Source organism: Globicephala melas, chromosome 1 (assembly GCF_963455315.2).
Source record: "Globicephala melas chromosome 1, mGloMel1.2, whole genome shotgun sequence".
In the NCBI taxonomy this organism is placed as follows: Eukaryota; Metazoa; Chordata; class Mammalia; order Artiodactyla; family Delphinidae; genus Globicephala; species Globicephala melas.
Window position 1 is genome coordinate 14,784,452 of NC_083314.1, and position 14,642 is coordinate 14,799,093.

At 38.8% G+C, this 14,642-nt stretch overlaps 1 protein-coding gene across 24 annotated transcripts in view; it reads right to left on the reverse strand.

Moving 5' to 3' along the window:
- The window catches only part of ESRRG (estrogen related receptor gamma), a 640,838-nt gene that overhangs the window by 13,180 nt on the left and 613,016 nt on the right, over positions 1–14,642 (reverse strand). For all 24 annotated transcript variants that reach the window (XM_060296399.1, XM_060296971.1, XM_060297084.1 and 21 more), the window contains one exon: positions 2,831–3,100. In XM_060296399.1, coding sequence (XP_060152382.1) covers positions 2,831–3,100 — 270 coding nt within the window. The remainder of the gene's footprint in view (positions 1–2,830; positions 3,101–14,642) is intronic.

Sequence of the window (14,642 nt, forward strand, 5' to 3'; positions counted from 1 at the left end):
AGCTCATGATATATTGTTTTTTTTGGCTATATACCTGAAGATAGGGAATACACTTCCAATGGCTGTCTGGTGTTATAGATATTCCTGAATTCATATGTGACAGAAGCATAGCTACAAAAAATATGACAGCCATTATCGGGAAGCCAATTCCCTGTTTCCCAAGCATAAGCACAACATTTATAATTACTGAATAAAGACAGATGTTTAAAATAAGCTGAAATTTAGATTAATGAGACAATGGTTGTTTACACCTACAGCCATACGGGGAACGCTGAGGTACTTATATAAATCACACTAAAGTAGGTTTAAAGTCTCTTATGTTAATCTAAAATTTCTAAATACTGAAAGAAAATCTACAAGCTTTTTGGTATGTTTACGAAAAGCATTAAAATATTTTCATATTGCTGTGTTTGAGCAGCTTAAGAAACACAGGTTCCCGGCAAGACTGAATCTGCAACTTTATTGCTGTCCTCCAAATAATGGTAAAAAAATGGAATAAAATAGCATCATATTGACAGTCTCAAACAAAATGCCTTTCTGAGTGGTTTATCCCAAGGTAAAATGGTGGGGCTTGCAGGCTGGCTGGATGAGAGAAAGGCCATATTTATACAGCACAGGACAGGTGGCACAATTTAGACATTAAAATAGTCCCTATAGGACTTCGTCCTTACTCCTTTATTATGGACTCTGATTCAATTAATTTTCCTTGGTATTGAGACGCTGAAAAAATGTTAGAATTACTTACAGGAGAATTTTGTGAGGTGGAGAAATTTTTAAGAAGAAAAAATGCTACAGAATACTATGCTAGAAAAAAGAGAGGGTTTGTTTGACTATTTCTGGCTGTTAATACAAGAAAAATAAACTGACTAGTTCTATAAACTTTTTAATCACCCGTCATTGCTTGAAAGTAGGTCACCTCCTCTGCCTCACAGCAGAGAATGTGGAATACAAATATCTCTATATAAAAACATTAATGGTTATACTTCTGAACAGCAGCAACAGAAATGCTGCTACTAATTAATTCGGGTAAACTAAATAATAATCTATAGCCATAAAGGATACATCTAACATCCAGAAGTATAGAATTTTAGCAATTTTGATGATAAAGCTTTAGCATTGCTCAGCATTCATGATTAATTAATAATTCACGAAAAGCAATTTGAGACACGAAAGATATAAAACACACTGGCTTCATTTTAAAAATAATTAACCAAGTAAATGTTTTACACTAGAATCACTATATGGTTTCCAAATAAAATTTCTTCCCAAACCATCACTGCAAAATCTTGCATCTAATTATGAGAGGTGCTCTAATGGGAAGTCCATGCAAGCTAATAAATTCTCAGAAAATTTCTATCCCATCTCCCACTTTGGTTTTCCAGAGAGCAGGGCACGGGGTTCCTCAGGGTTTGTGACAACGATGCCATTTGTCACACAGAATCATATTTTACAGTTTCACAGGGGAGTAAGCGAGAAGTGAATGGTGTTATAAGGAAGAGGGGTACGTTCGCCATTAAAAGTGTGAAATGCTAAATGCCATCATGAAGACAAATAGGAAAGTACAACTTCATTGTTGAAAACAATCCCCCTCCTATCAGTCCAAGGATTCATGCATCAATATTGTAGATGAACTGTTAATTACAAAATCAATTAAAAATTATTTCTAAAAACAGTCACGCGTCCCTGGCTCTCATGGGGGCAATTTGGGCAGAAGGTCTCATCTCACTAGGACCACGCCAAATCACAAAGTCGTCATCCACAAGTAAGCAAAAGCAATCTGGTTTTTCATTTTTCAGCGCGGCTGAGCCCAGTCTGAGATTGATCGTCACATATGGCCCCAGAAAACAAACTGTCAATACCTTGAATGCTGCAGAATTTGAACAAATAGCCGTCCGCCCATTCAAGCCACTCATTGCATCCCATTTAACAGATTTTATTGACAGTTTCCTTCTTGTAATTAAAGGGAAAACTACTGGCCGGCAACCAAGATAAAGTTCAAAGATAGGGTCAAAACAAAAGCAGATGGAGGGGCACGGTGTGACTGTCAATGGTACATAGCATCAGAGCGTGTTATTGACATGCAGGTATCTAAAGATCAGCTCGTCATTAAGGAGGGATCTATCCTGGACTTTATGCAAATGCTAAGAGAGACTTAAGACCACAATCAAGCATCAGGAGAGGCACAAAGGGAAAAACAACAAAGCACCAACGATTTTTACTTATCAGAGGTTGCTCCCTATTTTAGTACGTTTCAGTTCTCATGTAAAGACCAATTTATTCTCATAATTCTTAACCCTTACTGCATAGGTACTACCCTTGAGGGAAATACTCCTTCAGCAGAACTTGACTTTTAGAGAATTCCAGAATGGAAGAAAACAGAGTATGCTCTGATAACCAAAGTGAAAGGCAACACTACATGTATTATTCCAATTACAAAATTTGCATTTTGGGGGAGCGGGGGAATGATTTGTATTTGTAACTCACACTTATTTTCACTTGTGCAAACAAGACACAGGAGCTGATTTGGTCCTGAGTGTCCATTTACACCACATGCACATGAGTTTTTGCTGTGCCACGGTTCATGTTAGTAAGTGAATTAGGCGGTGGAAGTGTCACAGCTTTTAATAAACAAACAAAATACAAATAATTCCCTTTAAGTTGATATTTCTTTTCTTCTAACTTTTCACTAGAAAGCTACAATGACTATAATTTTGCTGCCTCAGAATTTACAACTGGGTCTAGCAAATCCCTGAAGAAGAAAGAAGTTAAGGCAAGGGGTAAAACTGACATATTAGAAAATGCAACAACGGGCCATTGTCAATATGCCAACCTGAATTAGCAAGAGCGATTGCTTTGAGGGTGACAAATTCTTCTTTCTCCAGCTTCATGCTCTTGTATTTCTTTACCAGCTGCAGGATAGCATTATTTAGGTCAAGAAGGCCTGCTAATTTAGACTGGTCTTCATCCATTATATAATCGTCTGCATAGACAAGTTCATCCTCAAAGGAAAGCGATCGGTACACGACACCGAGGATCAAAATTTCCATCCAAGCACTCTGCAGAAGGCTCATCTGGTCCGCCAGGGACAGCGTGGAGAAGCCTGCATGGGAAGATGGGCAGATCGAGTTACTTTAAAGCCGTCATTTCATAATACAACGCTAGTTTCATACGGTAGTCGTCTTCTGCATCGGTGCTCAAAATTATGCTGAGCTTTGATTAGCCACTCTTAAAATTGCCCCTGATCATTTTGCCAATGGCAAAGTAAAAGTCACAAACCAGCTTCAACTTGTTGGCATTGTCTCAAGGTCTTATAGACACAGCTGAGAGGAATATAATAGAAAAGAAGTAGTTTTGTTTCTTTCACTTGAGAAGGAACTACTGTGTAATGTTGAAATATACTTGATTTCTAGGGGAAGTCTTCATGACTGTCTTACAGGAAGTCAAACTTTCAACTACCTCATCTCTAAAAACTACTACTGATAGACACCATGAAAGTAAAAAAACAAAAGCCCCAAATAAAGGAAAACAAACAATGTAGGCCACACAGCAGAGTGCAGTTTGGAACCGTTTCTCTGTAACGGTCACAAGCACAGTGAGTATGGAGTATCCTTACACCCAAAAGAGCCTTCTTAACTGGGTATTTTGCCCCCCTGATATCTAGCACGAATTCCTTTTTTAAATGGTGATTATTGGTATAAAAGAGGGTAGAATCTTTTGTAGCCTGGCCTCCTCACCAAATAGAGAAGCCACAATTTATTCTTGATATTAAGATCCAGCTACTAAAAAAAGTCAAATATGGAGGCAACAAGGTGTGATGGACAGAATATGAGCAGAACCTGATCCTGAACTTAAATGCTGGATCCACTGAGCTACTGGCTGTTTCACCTCAAACAAGACAATTTCCTTGTACCTTAATTTTTGTTTTGGGGAAATATAAAAGAAAACCCAGCAAAACACTAATATATAATATGCATTCCATAAGTGTAGCTGTATGATATATTATTTTTATCTGAAATACCTGGATGACTGCTCAATCCTTTACAAAAATCTGGTCTGCATTGATGCATAGATGTCTAAAGTCCCTTCTGAACTCAAGAAAACACAAGCAAAAAAAAAAAAAAATTAAAAAGAAAACGTGGTTCAAGAGGGAAAGATGAAGTAGTACAATTAAACTTACTTAGGAGTAAAGATATATATTTAAATTTTAGAGGAATTAGACCCAGACTCTAAAAGGAAGTCTTAGTGGAGAAACCTGATGATCAACCACATACTTTTTCCTAAAAAAAGAAATGGTTCTTAAAACTTCACTTTCATTTCCAAGGTTATGCTCAGGAATTCCAAGGGTGACCAACCATCTCTATGGTTTTTGAGGACAATGGGACCATGATTTAAGGTCCTGCTACCAATAATTCTACAGAAGGAAGGAAATATTAATAATGCAACTTGTGATATTAGCAACTACAGCACGGTAAAGAAAAGGAAATGATTTCCTGGCCCGCTGGAGAAAACTAGTGGTTTGCCATTTGGCACCATTAACTACAAGTGTTTAATAAAATCATCAAGAGGGATTAAGTCAAGCTTTTCTTAAGGGGTTTTAGGGCCTGTGTAAAAAGCATTTCTTTCATTTTTTTATCAAGCCGCTTACATGTTACTTAACTGATCTTCTTTCAGACTGGCTATGTCTTTTTTTCCATTCTTTTTTTTTTTTATCATTGCAATGTGAGGTTACATTAATAAACATCCTCTTGGCATTAGAGATGTAACAACTTTTAACAGGGATTCAAAAGAGAAGACTAATGATCTAATCTGAGTAGGTGCGGTTCCATTTGCTCTTGAGGTTGTTTTACAACAAACAAACCAAAAAACAAACAAACAATATTGCTCTTTTTTTCTCTTCCCCCATAGCAAGAAAAAGACGTCATGCAAATTCAAATATCTAAGCTAAGAAAAGGGATGGAGTAGGAATTTCTTTTGTAAATGAAGCAGACGAAAACATAATCATCTAGAAAGTTCTGAGCAGAAAGGGATGGGTATTTTCCATTTGCCTTCGTTTCCTTGTTCCTTTTCCTGCTCCCAAGCAGCAGTTTTTCTGCGGCAGCAGATGGACAGAGCGCATAGCCTGCAGCACCTTCCTGTGACAGCCCTATTCTCCCTCCCAGACACTGCTGTTAGTAAATAGATTTACACATTCTCCAATCTCCACACATCTTTCTGCCGAATAATTAAAAGCAGGATGATTAGTTTATTGAGTGGAAGGAGGAACTTTTTTATTGAGGTCCATCCACGATTTTATCAGGGCCAGCACTTTTACGGCTGTCAGGAGGATGCAGGCCTCCAATTTTTCTTATCTGCCTGATTAATACAAACGCTGTTTCAGGACGCATTAATTAACAGATACAAATCTACGTTCTCATGGAAGGATCAATACGGAGAAGAAAAGAGGCATCAATGTGAATTTAGTGCTGATGATGGAGAAGGCGCACTATCGACATTTACGCGCACGGAAACTTTAAAGTTGCACGGGGTCCCCTTTGTCCCTGTGATTTACAAATGAACAATTTTTCAGCCATAACAATGTTTCACACATTTCTTGGGGGTTTAATTAAGCAAAAACAATAACATTTCATTTTTTTAGGTTGATCCTGCAATTTGATTCTTCTAGGTGGATGGCTCTGTGTGTGTGTGAGAGAGAGAGTGTATGTAAACCAAACTTTTCCTTTCAATTCTTAATGAAATAAAAAGAAGGAAAAGGGTAAAGAAAAGGTTCTCCTTTTGGGGGGGGCAGGTTGGGGAGCACATAAAGATGGATATAGCACAAAAGGTCTGTTGGATTGCCTCAAGTCTATTTCAAGCTGATTAGAGGAGGTATAATTTTTGCAAAACCATAGGGAAAAGAAGACAACCCATGCTTTACACAATATAAAAAAGTCTGGCCTTTTTTATCTCTTCTTGGTCTAGAAATAGCTGGATCCCAACAGTTTAACCCTTTCCTCCCAAACCTCTGCAATCTAGAAACTGTCACAAAGAGCTGTCCGGCCCAAATGCCTGGATAACAGCCTTGTTAAATAGCCTTGTTATGAGCTAGCTGTGTTCACCTGAGCACTAAGGAGGCTGAATACCTAATCGAGATGATATTTTAATTCCTCAAAAAATTTCTCCCTGGCCTTGAGGAGCGCTAGTTCTATTTTACATTCATAAAGACACGTGGATAAAATGATAATTTTATCAGTCGTCCTGAGCAAAGTATAACAACCTAAGTGACCAAGATCTAGATGAAAATGTATATTTTAATAAACTGAGTCTAAGGAATTTTCTAAAAACACTACGGCTCCATTGGCACACGCATGCTTGCATCCAAATGATAATTAGTTGCTTGTGCTTTTACTGGGCATTTAGTGGTGTTTTATAGCTCTTGGGCGACAAGTTCGAGGTCCTCAGCATCTATAACCTTTAGCTATCTTCGGAAAGAAACCTCCTTCCGAAGTGAAATAAAACATGCTTTGCAGTGGAGTCATTGGAACTTCATGTTTTGTACATCCCAGGATCTTAATCTTTGGTGTGTGACAGGTTATAGTTTTAAATGTTCAGCCATATTACAGCTTTTTAAAATACACTGGTATCATGGTACCTTTTTCCTTCCCCAGCTCCAGCCCATTCCATGCATGTCACTGACAACCCTGATCTCTCTTCATCTCCATCCTAGGATCAGTGCCCTTTAACGTATCTCAGGCATTCTGCAGGCAGAATGACTCGCTACCTTAACCCACAGTTAAATAGCGTGTTTATCTGCAATACAGTGTGCTCCAAATAAAGCAGATGGCACTGGGGCATAACATCATTTGGAAGGATTGGAAAGCTTCTCAAGAGGCAGGTACCCCTGAAGTAACAGGCTGGAAGAAACCATGCTTTGTGCCAACCCCCTTTCCTTCTTCTACTGGAAACTTCGGAGGTTGACAGTGGTGCTACGGCACTTGTCAACCGCTTTTATTTATTTATTTCTTCTTAGCCCAGCAAACGGATGCACTTTGCCGTCAACTTACAAAAAAGGCTAAGCATTTGAAAGTGTGAAGGGCAAAAAATATCTGACGGCTAGTCTTCAAAAATACACTTTCATTTCAGAAAGCATAAATGTTTATTTCCTGAACAGAGTGTTGACAGAAATAGGCTGCCGTGAAGGCATTTGGGTTTAACCCCTGCTAGGCATTTTCTTCTCAGCTGCTTCCTTGAAACAGAACAAGGCTTTTAAATCTTCAGGGTGTCTGTTAATATCACTTAATCATGGCATTGATTTGCCCGCCCACAGTTTTTTGAACTGTAGGGTCTCTGTTCCACCAAAAATGGACACTTTTCAGCAAATAGCATAGCATGCTAAAATTATAATTCTGTCATAATGACTCACTGAGATGACAAACGAAGTTCGCTGAGAGAAGCTGACTGAGCAACATGGCGTCAGCTAGATGCTTCTTCTCCCATATAAATAAACCTAGTGTAGACAGGAACTAGGGGAGAAGAGATAACAATAGCACGAAAATTTGGTCTTAGTTATCAATAAATGCACAGATGCATAAGGCTTGTTAGTGATAAACTTTCTCTTTTTAAGTCAGCCGCTCTTCTCAAATAGCAGGAGACATATCATTTGTTCTATGATTCACAAAACACACAGCTCTGGGGCTTGTAAAATATATATAAATTAAGACCTTTTTTCTCTTTTTTTTTTTTTTTCATAGAGATGGACTTCACGGACTAGAACTCAGTAGAGGCTAGAGGCAAGCAACTACAGATGGTCCAGTGCCAAAGTGAAAGCTGGAATATCCACCTGGATCTACCGGCAGCATTTTCTTTAAACATTTTCTTTATGAAAGATGATAATAATTATCTCTATTATATTATAATATCTCTTTATTATATTAGTACCTAAGCATTAGATACAATACATACAATGCTACCCTTTGAACCTTTATCCTGTTAGCCTGACCCAGATATTAATAATTGAGATTCAATAACAATTGGTTTGGGTGACATGTAAGAATAACTGACAAAAACGGGATCACTCCTTTCTTCCCAATTTGATCATTTGTTTTAACATTTGTGGATTCCGTAAGATAGCTGTTTCTTTACTTCTGTTTTCATACTCCAAGTGGGGTTCACAGAGATTTTATGGAGCCATTATTTTAAAATAGTGGCTTCATGGGACAAATGTGAACATCTGAAAGACAGAACTCAGATTCAAAAATTACTCTATATCTATGTGGGAGAACTGATGACCATCTATATACAGTTTAGTATAAGATCTGGATAGTTGCGATAAACTGAAGAAGGAGAGAGTAGAATTGGTGGGTAGCATCCACCCATCCAGGGCACAATTATCACTGTTCACCGAGCTTACAGCTTTGACCGGCCACTGACCACTCATGCTGATTATGTGAACAGCCAAATAAGTTTGCAAGGGCACCGAAACTGAAAACACACCCCCATACCCCCATGGCACTGATGAAATGCTTTCTTTCGTAAGAAACAATTGTTTCTTATTTCCCAGTCCAGCTTGCTAGAAACATTAAAAGTGTAACAGCAGCTAAGGAAAAATATTCCCAGGTGGCAGCATAGGAAAGCCTCAAAATGATGATAGGAATTTTTTGTTGCTCTGTTTTTGTGAGTGGGCAGTTTTAAACAACTGCCAAGCTTCTTTGAAAAAAGGACCAGAGAGAGGGCAGAAGAATACAAAATAAGAATACAGAGAACATCTACAGGGAGGGTACAGCTTCTCTTTGCAAGTCCCACTTACCTACCCTCTCTGAATGCCTACAGAGGAGCAAATAATTTCTTCAGTCTTTCCCAAACTCCTGACCTGGCCTCAACTTTACTTCTCTCCTTTCATCTAAACCAAGAAGAAAGACAAATTGTTGGGGAGCATGGAGGCGAGGATGGAGAAGCTGCTTTCAAGGAGGGACATCTAATAGCTTTCTTTACCTACAAGCTTTTTTTTTTTTTTTTGTACTAGTTGAAAACAAGAAAGTTCTGCCTGGAAAACTCTCCTTTTTGATGTGACTTAAATTTGTTGGGCCATGAAGAAAAAAGGAAGGCAGCACCATATAATATAGGACTCTTAAAACAAAAATCTTATAAAAGCGTATTGTCAGTTTCACTTAGGGATTAGATAGATACAGAGGAGGGAAAACCATCATTCTGAAGCAACATTTCTGATTTGGAAGAAAAGAAACTGTGCTTGAATCTGCCTTGCTTTCCCCAGTGGGACTGGTCAAGAAATATCATCATCGTGCATTACAGGGCATGGACCAGTTGTCCAAGGAAAATCAGTCCAGCCTGGGCACTAGATGTGCAGGCACCATCCTCTTCAGGAAATTCCCAAGGAGTCTTTATCAAATTGGGTCTAATTCTTGATGTAAAAGTCAAACCTCCAAAATAAACTCAAATCAACTCTGTCTTGAACTTTGGGGATCTGTAAGGCTGATAGACATTTCCGCAGACTTTTGAAGAGTATGTAGGAGACTTATAATGTCAAGTACCCAAAAGCTAAGGGTTTACTGCTGTGGAGTGATAGATGAGGGAAGAGGCTGGTGTGGGGAGCAGTGACCTTGAGGTCGGGGGATCTGGGTTATGGTTCTACCCTCGCTACGACCAACGGTGTTAACTTGGTCCCTGCTGTAAGCGGACTTGTGGCCCTCCAAAAGCTGTTGGAATCCTAACTCCCAGGACTGTGAATGTGACCTTATATGGAAACAGGGTCTTTGTAGATGATCAAGTTAAGATGAGGTCATTAGGGTGGGTCCTAATCTAATCTGACTGTAACTTCATAAAAAGGGCGAAATTTAGACTCAGAGACAGACACAAACAGAGGGAAAACAATGTGAAGATACACAGGATGAACGCCACCTACAAGTCAAGGGATGCTGGAGGCTACCCGAAGCTAGAAGAGAGGCATGGAACAGATCCTTCCTCATGGCGCTCAGAAGGAACCGACCCTCCAGACACCTTGATCTCAGACTTCCAGCCTCCAGACACCTTGATCTCAGACTTCCAGCCTCCAGAACTGGAAGACAACTGTGAGACAGTCGTTTCACCCATCCAGTTTGTGGTACTTTGTTATAGCAGCCCCAGCAAACAAATACAGACCCACAGCTGACTCTTCATCTGTCAAATGTGAAATGTGGACCAAACATCTCTGAAGGATCTTCCAGCTCCAATGCCGTCTGACTCAGAATAACAAACTGAGAGCTACTTACATGAAGTACGAGGCTGTGTGGGTATCGGTGAGCACTTCCCACGAACATCACTGGGTTGGGAGTAAGTCAACCTAGCACGGGGTGCCACCTCTGCTACCAACTAACCATGTGACTCAACTTCTCCAATTCCTGCTTCTCATCTGTAAAATGCGAAGGTGGCAAAAATCTTCCAAAAGTTTGGGTCTAGCCCTACGTTATTTAGGTTTCCAATGGTTCCACTGTAACCACTGATATTTAGTGCCTCTATGATAAGTAAAGCACCGTGCTCAGAACCATGAGATGATACAATGCCTGCCCTCTATAACTTTACAGTTTAGTAAAAGTAGATTAAAGCACAATGAGGAGAAGTAGGTAGGCGCCATAAAGAATGATCAAAGTGAATGTAAATGCAGAGGAGGAAAGATGGGTGTTTGGTTGGACACATCCTCCCAAATGTACCCAACACTTTCTCTCCTTTTCTTCCTCCATGGTTTTGATTTGGGCCCCCATCTTCTCTTTTGGGATACAGGGACACCAAAATCCTCATGTCTGGTGTTTCCTTTTTCCATCCTACCTGTGGCTATTCAAGCATTCTTTCAAATATGAAATCTAATTATGCTATTCGCTGATCAAAACGCTTTACTGGCTTCCACATCTGAAGGACAAAACTGAAACTCTCTGGCACAATATGAAATGTCTTTCACTACGTGGCCCTTCTCTCCCTTTCCTGCCATACTTCCTGAAAAATCCTCCCCTGGGAAGTCCTCCGTAGACGGCTTAACACCTTGAAAATTGAGCCCATTTTCCCAATCCCAACGAGAAACCCCACAACTTCACTACTTCCCAGATTAACAGCATCACCATCCCCCAGCTGCCTCACTCCTAGCCTTTCAGGGATCTGTCACCAAGTTTTCTCTTTTTGTAGTTCCGACATCAAGTGCACACCTTTCTTTCCATCCCTACTGTCCTTATCAGTGTTCCTGTGTAGCATCCAGGGGCACTGACAGTTGTAAGTTGTAAACAGGATAGTGGAGCTCAAGGTAAAGACATAAGCAAGTAAAGGAGTGGGTGTGATGATGTGCTGCCTAACAGGTATATCTGTATCCTTCTCAGTGTGTTCCATGATCTCTGAGCTCTTAACACTGGAGACCTCCTCTTCTTTGCTCCCTGCTATATCCCCAGCACCTCCATCACTGCCTGCCACATAGCATGTGCTTAATAAACATGTGCCCAAGGAATGGATGGAGAGAAAATTCCTTAACAGCTCACGGACTGGCTTTCAACAAGAATGGAAGGCTAGCAATAATATTCCAGAGAAATAAAAATTCCAGATACCAGGTCCCTCTCCCTCTCCACAAAAATATTTGAATGCTTAACAAGACAACTGCCTAATGTGTTTTCATAATTCAGCAAGCGTTTATTAAGGCACCGGTTATACAAAAAGCTCTGCTTAAAAGTGCCTATATAGTATATAGGATTTTCTCTGGAGCCACTTAGACTCTGGTAAAGTCCTGCCTAAATTTCTCAACCTCAGCCAGTTCTTTTTTAATTTGTAATTAAAGTTGACATTTGAATCATATGGCCTAACTACTTCCTCCTATATTTACAAGCAACTATTCATAACAGATACTGTGATGATGTCATGACTTTTTTCTTTTATTATTTACAAGTATCTGTAATTAATTTCTCTACTTTACCTTAGTTGTATAATTATTTTGACAACGTGTAAATTTATTATCTGGAGCTAGTATTTTAATCCTCTGAAATCCTAACTTAGGTCAGGAACGAAAGAAAAAGCTCACTGCTTCTTTCTACTTGCGGGAATAAAAATCTGTATGTCTACAGTTTTTACATAAATTCTTAGGAGACTCCAAAGCTAGCTTTGGTAAAGTCCAAGTAACTGATAAAGACACTTTCTACACTTAAAAAAAAAAAAAAAAAAAAAAAGGCAAGCAGATTGAGAAATCCTGTATTTTTTTTTAATCATTATGGGTTTCCTCTTCCTAAATCAAAAACAGCAAAGAAAAGGCAATGCAATAAAAATGCATTCACGTGCGGCATCTCCTTTTCAGTCCATTTTAGAACAATGGGTTCTCACTAAGTAAATACTCACTTGTCAGAGGTATCTGCAACATGACAGCCATTGGACAGCAACGAGGGAGCGAGATGGCTTCCCACTTTAAAGCAGCAAATTAGACATTTACAGGGCTTCCCCGGTGGCGCAGTGGTTGAGAATCCGCCTGCCAATGCAGGGGACACGGGTTCGAGCCCTGGTCCGGGAAGATCCCACATGCCGCGGAGCAACTAGGCCCGTGAGCCACGACTACTGAGCCTGCGCACGTCTGGAGCCTGTGCTCCACAACAAGAGAGGCCGCGACAGTGAGAGGCCCGCGCACCGCGATGAAGAGTGGCCCCTGCTTGCCACAACTAGAGAAAGCCCTCGCGCAGAAACGAAGACCCAACACAGCCATAAATAAATATAAAAATAAATAAATAAAAATGTTACCATTCTTTAAAAAAAAAAAAAAAGACATTTACAAACAGCGAAGATGGCACTTGTTGGTTATGACCTTTCACTGTGTCTGTACAAGTAGGTGCTAATGTAATTTAAATGCCATTTAGACGTGTTTCAGGTTTATCAAACTGGTTTGTATAGCCATTCTTATGTAATAATTTTGAAGGGGAACCATTTCCACCTGCTGTAGGAAAAAGAATAGCTAGAACCAGCCCTGTGCAAATATCTGGGCAAGTGAAGGAGGATCCTTTACGTTAAGAAAAATCAAGTTGGACCTTGAGGAAATCAAGCAGGGGGCTAAAAATATTTTTAATAAGTCAGGTAGTCCGTTCACATTATTTCTGTGTGAACTTTGTTTTACCATTTTTTGTACGTAGCTATTTAGCTGAGAGTTTGGATTAGTGGGCACACAAATTATGTCCCTTGGAGACCAAAATTTTTCATTTAGAATAGAAATATGGGAGGAAACACAAGATGAATTTTGGTAACATAAATTTTCAGATCAAAATATATGTTTTCTTCACCATCCAAAGTTTTAATAAACTAACAAATAAGTTATTAATAAAGTATGTCCTTTGTCAGAGTTTAGCAAGAGAGAGATGTGCCTCTAATCCTGTTTAGAATTGTTGGAAAAACAATCCGAACTATAATTTGGGGTTAACTTTTTTTGTTAAACAACACATTATTGGCATTTTTACTTTCCTTTATAATTTCTAATATTTGATGTTTAATCTGTTTCTGACCCCAAAATATAGTTTAAATTAAAAAGAAATTTTTGTGAGTTTTTCCTTGCCCACATGGAATGTAATAACTTTTTTAAAAAGATGAACTGCTTCTCGTGGGAACATTCAACCATTAAAGGAAATCTATAAACAGCAACTTAGCCATGGCTACTTTGTTTTGTTATTTGTGACATAACATAATATTCTCATATTGAAGAATCTAAAAGCATATTCCACATATTGAATAAAATAGGAGTAAGTTGTTACAGTAGATATATATATATATATTTATATACATTAACTCAGTTTTATATACATATATATATATACACACTATATACATATAAAACTACACAGAGTTCATATATATATGAATGAGTTAATAAAATGAAAAAATGACAAGGGAAGGAGAAATGGTCAACCCACCCTAATCGGATTTTGAATTAAATACTGCCTATCTAAGAAAGGTAAGTGTTCAAAGTTTCTCCCAATGCACCTGCTTGCATAAATGAAGGCAGAGTTGCTGCCTTATGGCTCAGGGTATTTAGTCAAAGGAGTCTTTTTGTTACCTTTTTCCCATTTGTGAAGGCCACACCTACACACACGTGAAGGCACAGAATGACGGTGGCATTGTGAAAAACTGGGTGATTTCCTGAGCTCACCTAAAAATTTGCAAATTTTATTTCAGCTACCAAATTATAAAAGAATAGAGTTGTGATCATCTTGTGTGCTTTCACTTAAAGGACCAAGAATTGATTCTCTCTGGGATCTCTACGAGAAAATCACTTCTAATTTCTATATTAATTTTATACAACGTGCCCTCAAATCTTTTCAAATATACCTAATTAGTCCCTTGATATAGAAACACAAATTCCATCAAGAGCCCTAATTATGAGAGACTTGCTGTTTGTGGAATTAACATTAATTTCTCTACTTTTCTCACATTTACTACCTACAAGTGAAGCAGAAAAAAAGGGAAAAAAAAGAAAATCCTTCAGGTGTGCTTTTCTTGATTTTCCCCAAGTAGAAAGATACTACAACTCAGTGTCTCCAACATATGCCCTGGAAGGAAGAGAGGCAGAAAAAAAAAAAAAAAACCAGACCCAGGAGGTCTTCTGCATAAACGCAAGTTAAAGGATTTACAGCTCAGGCCATTAAAAACAAAGTGTCATACGTATTGACGAA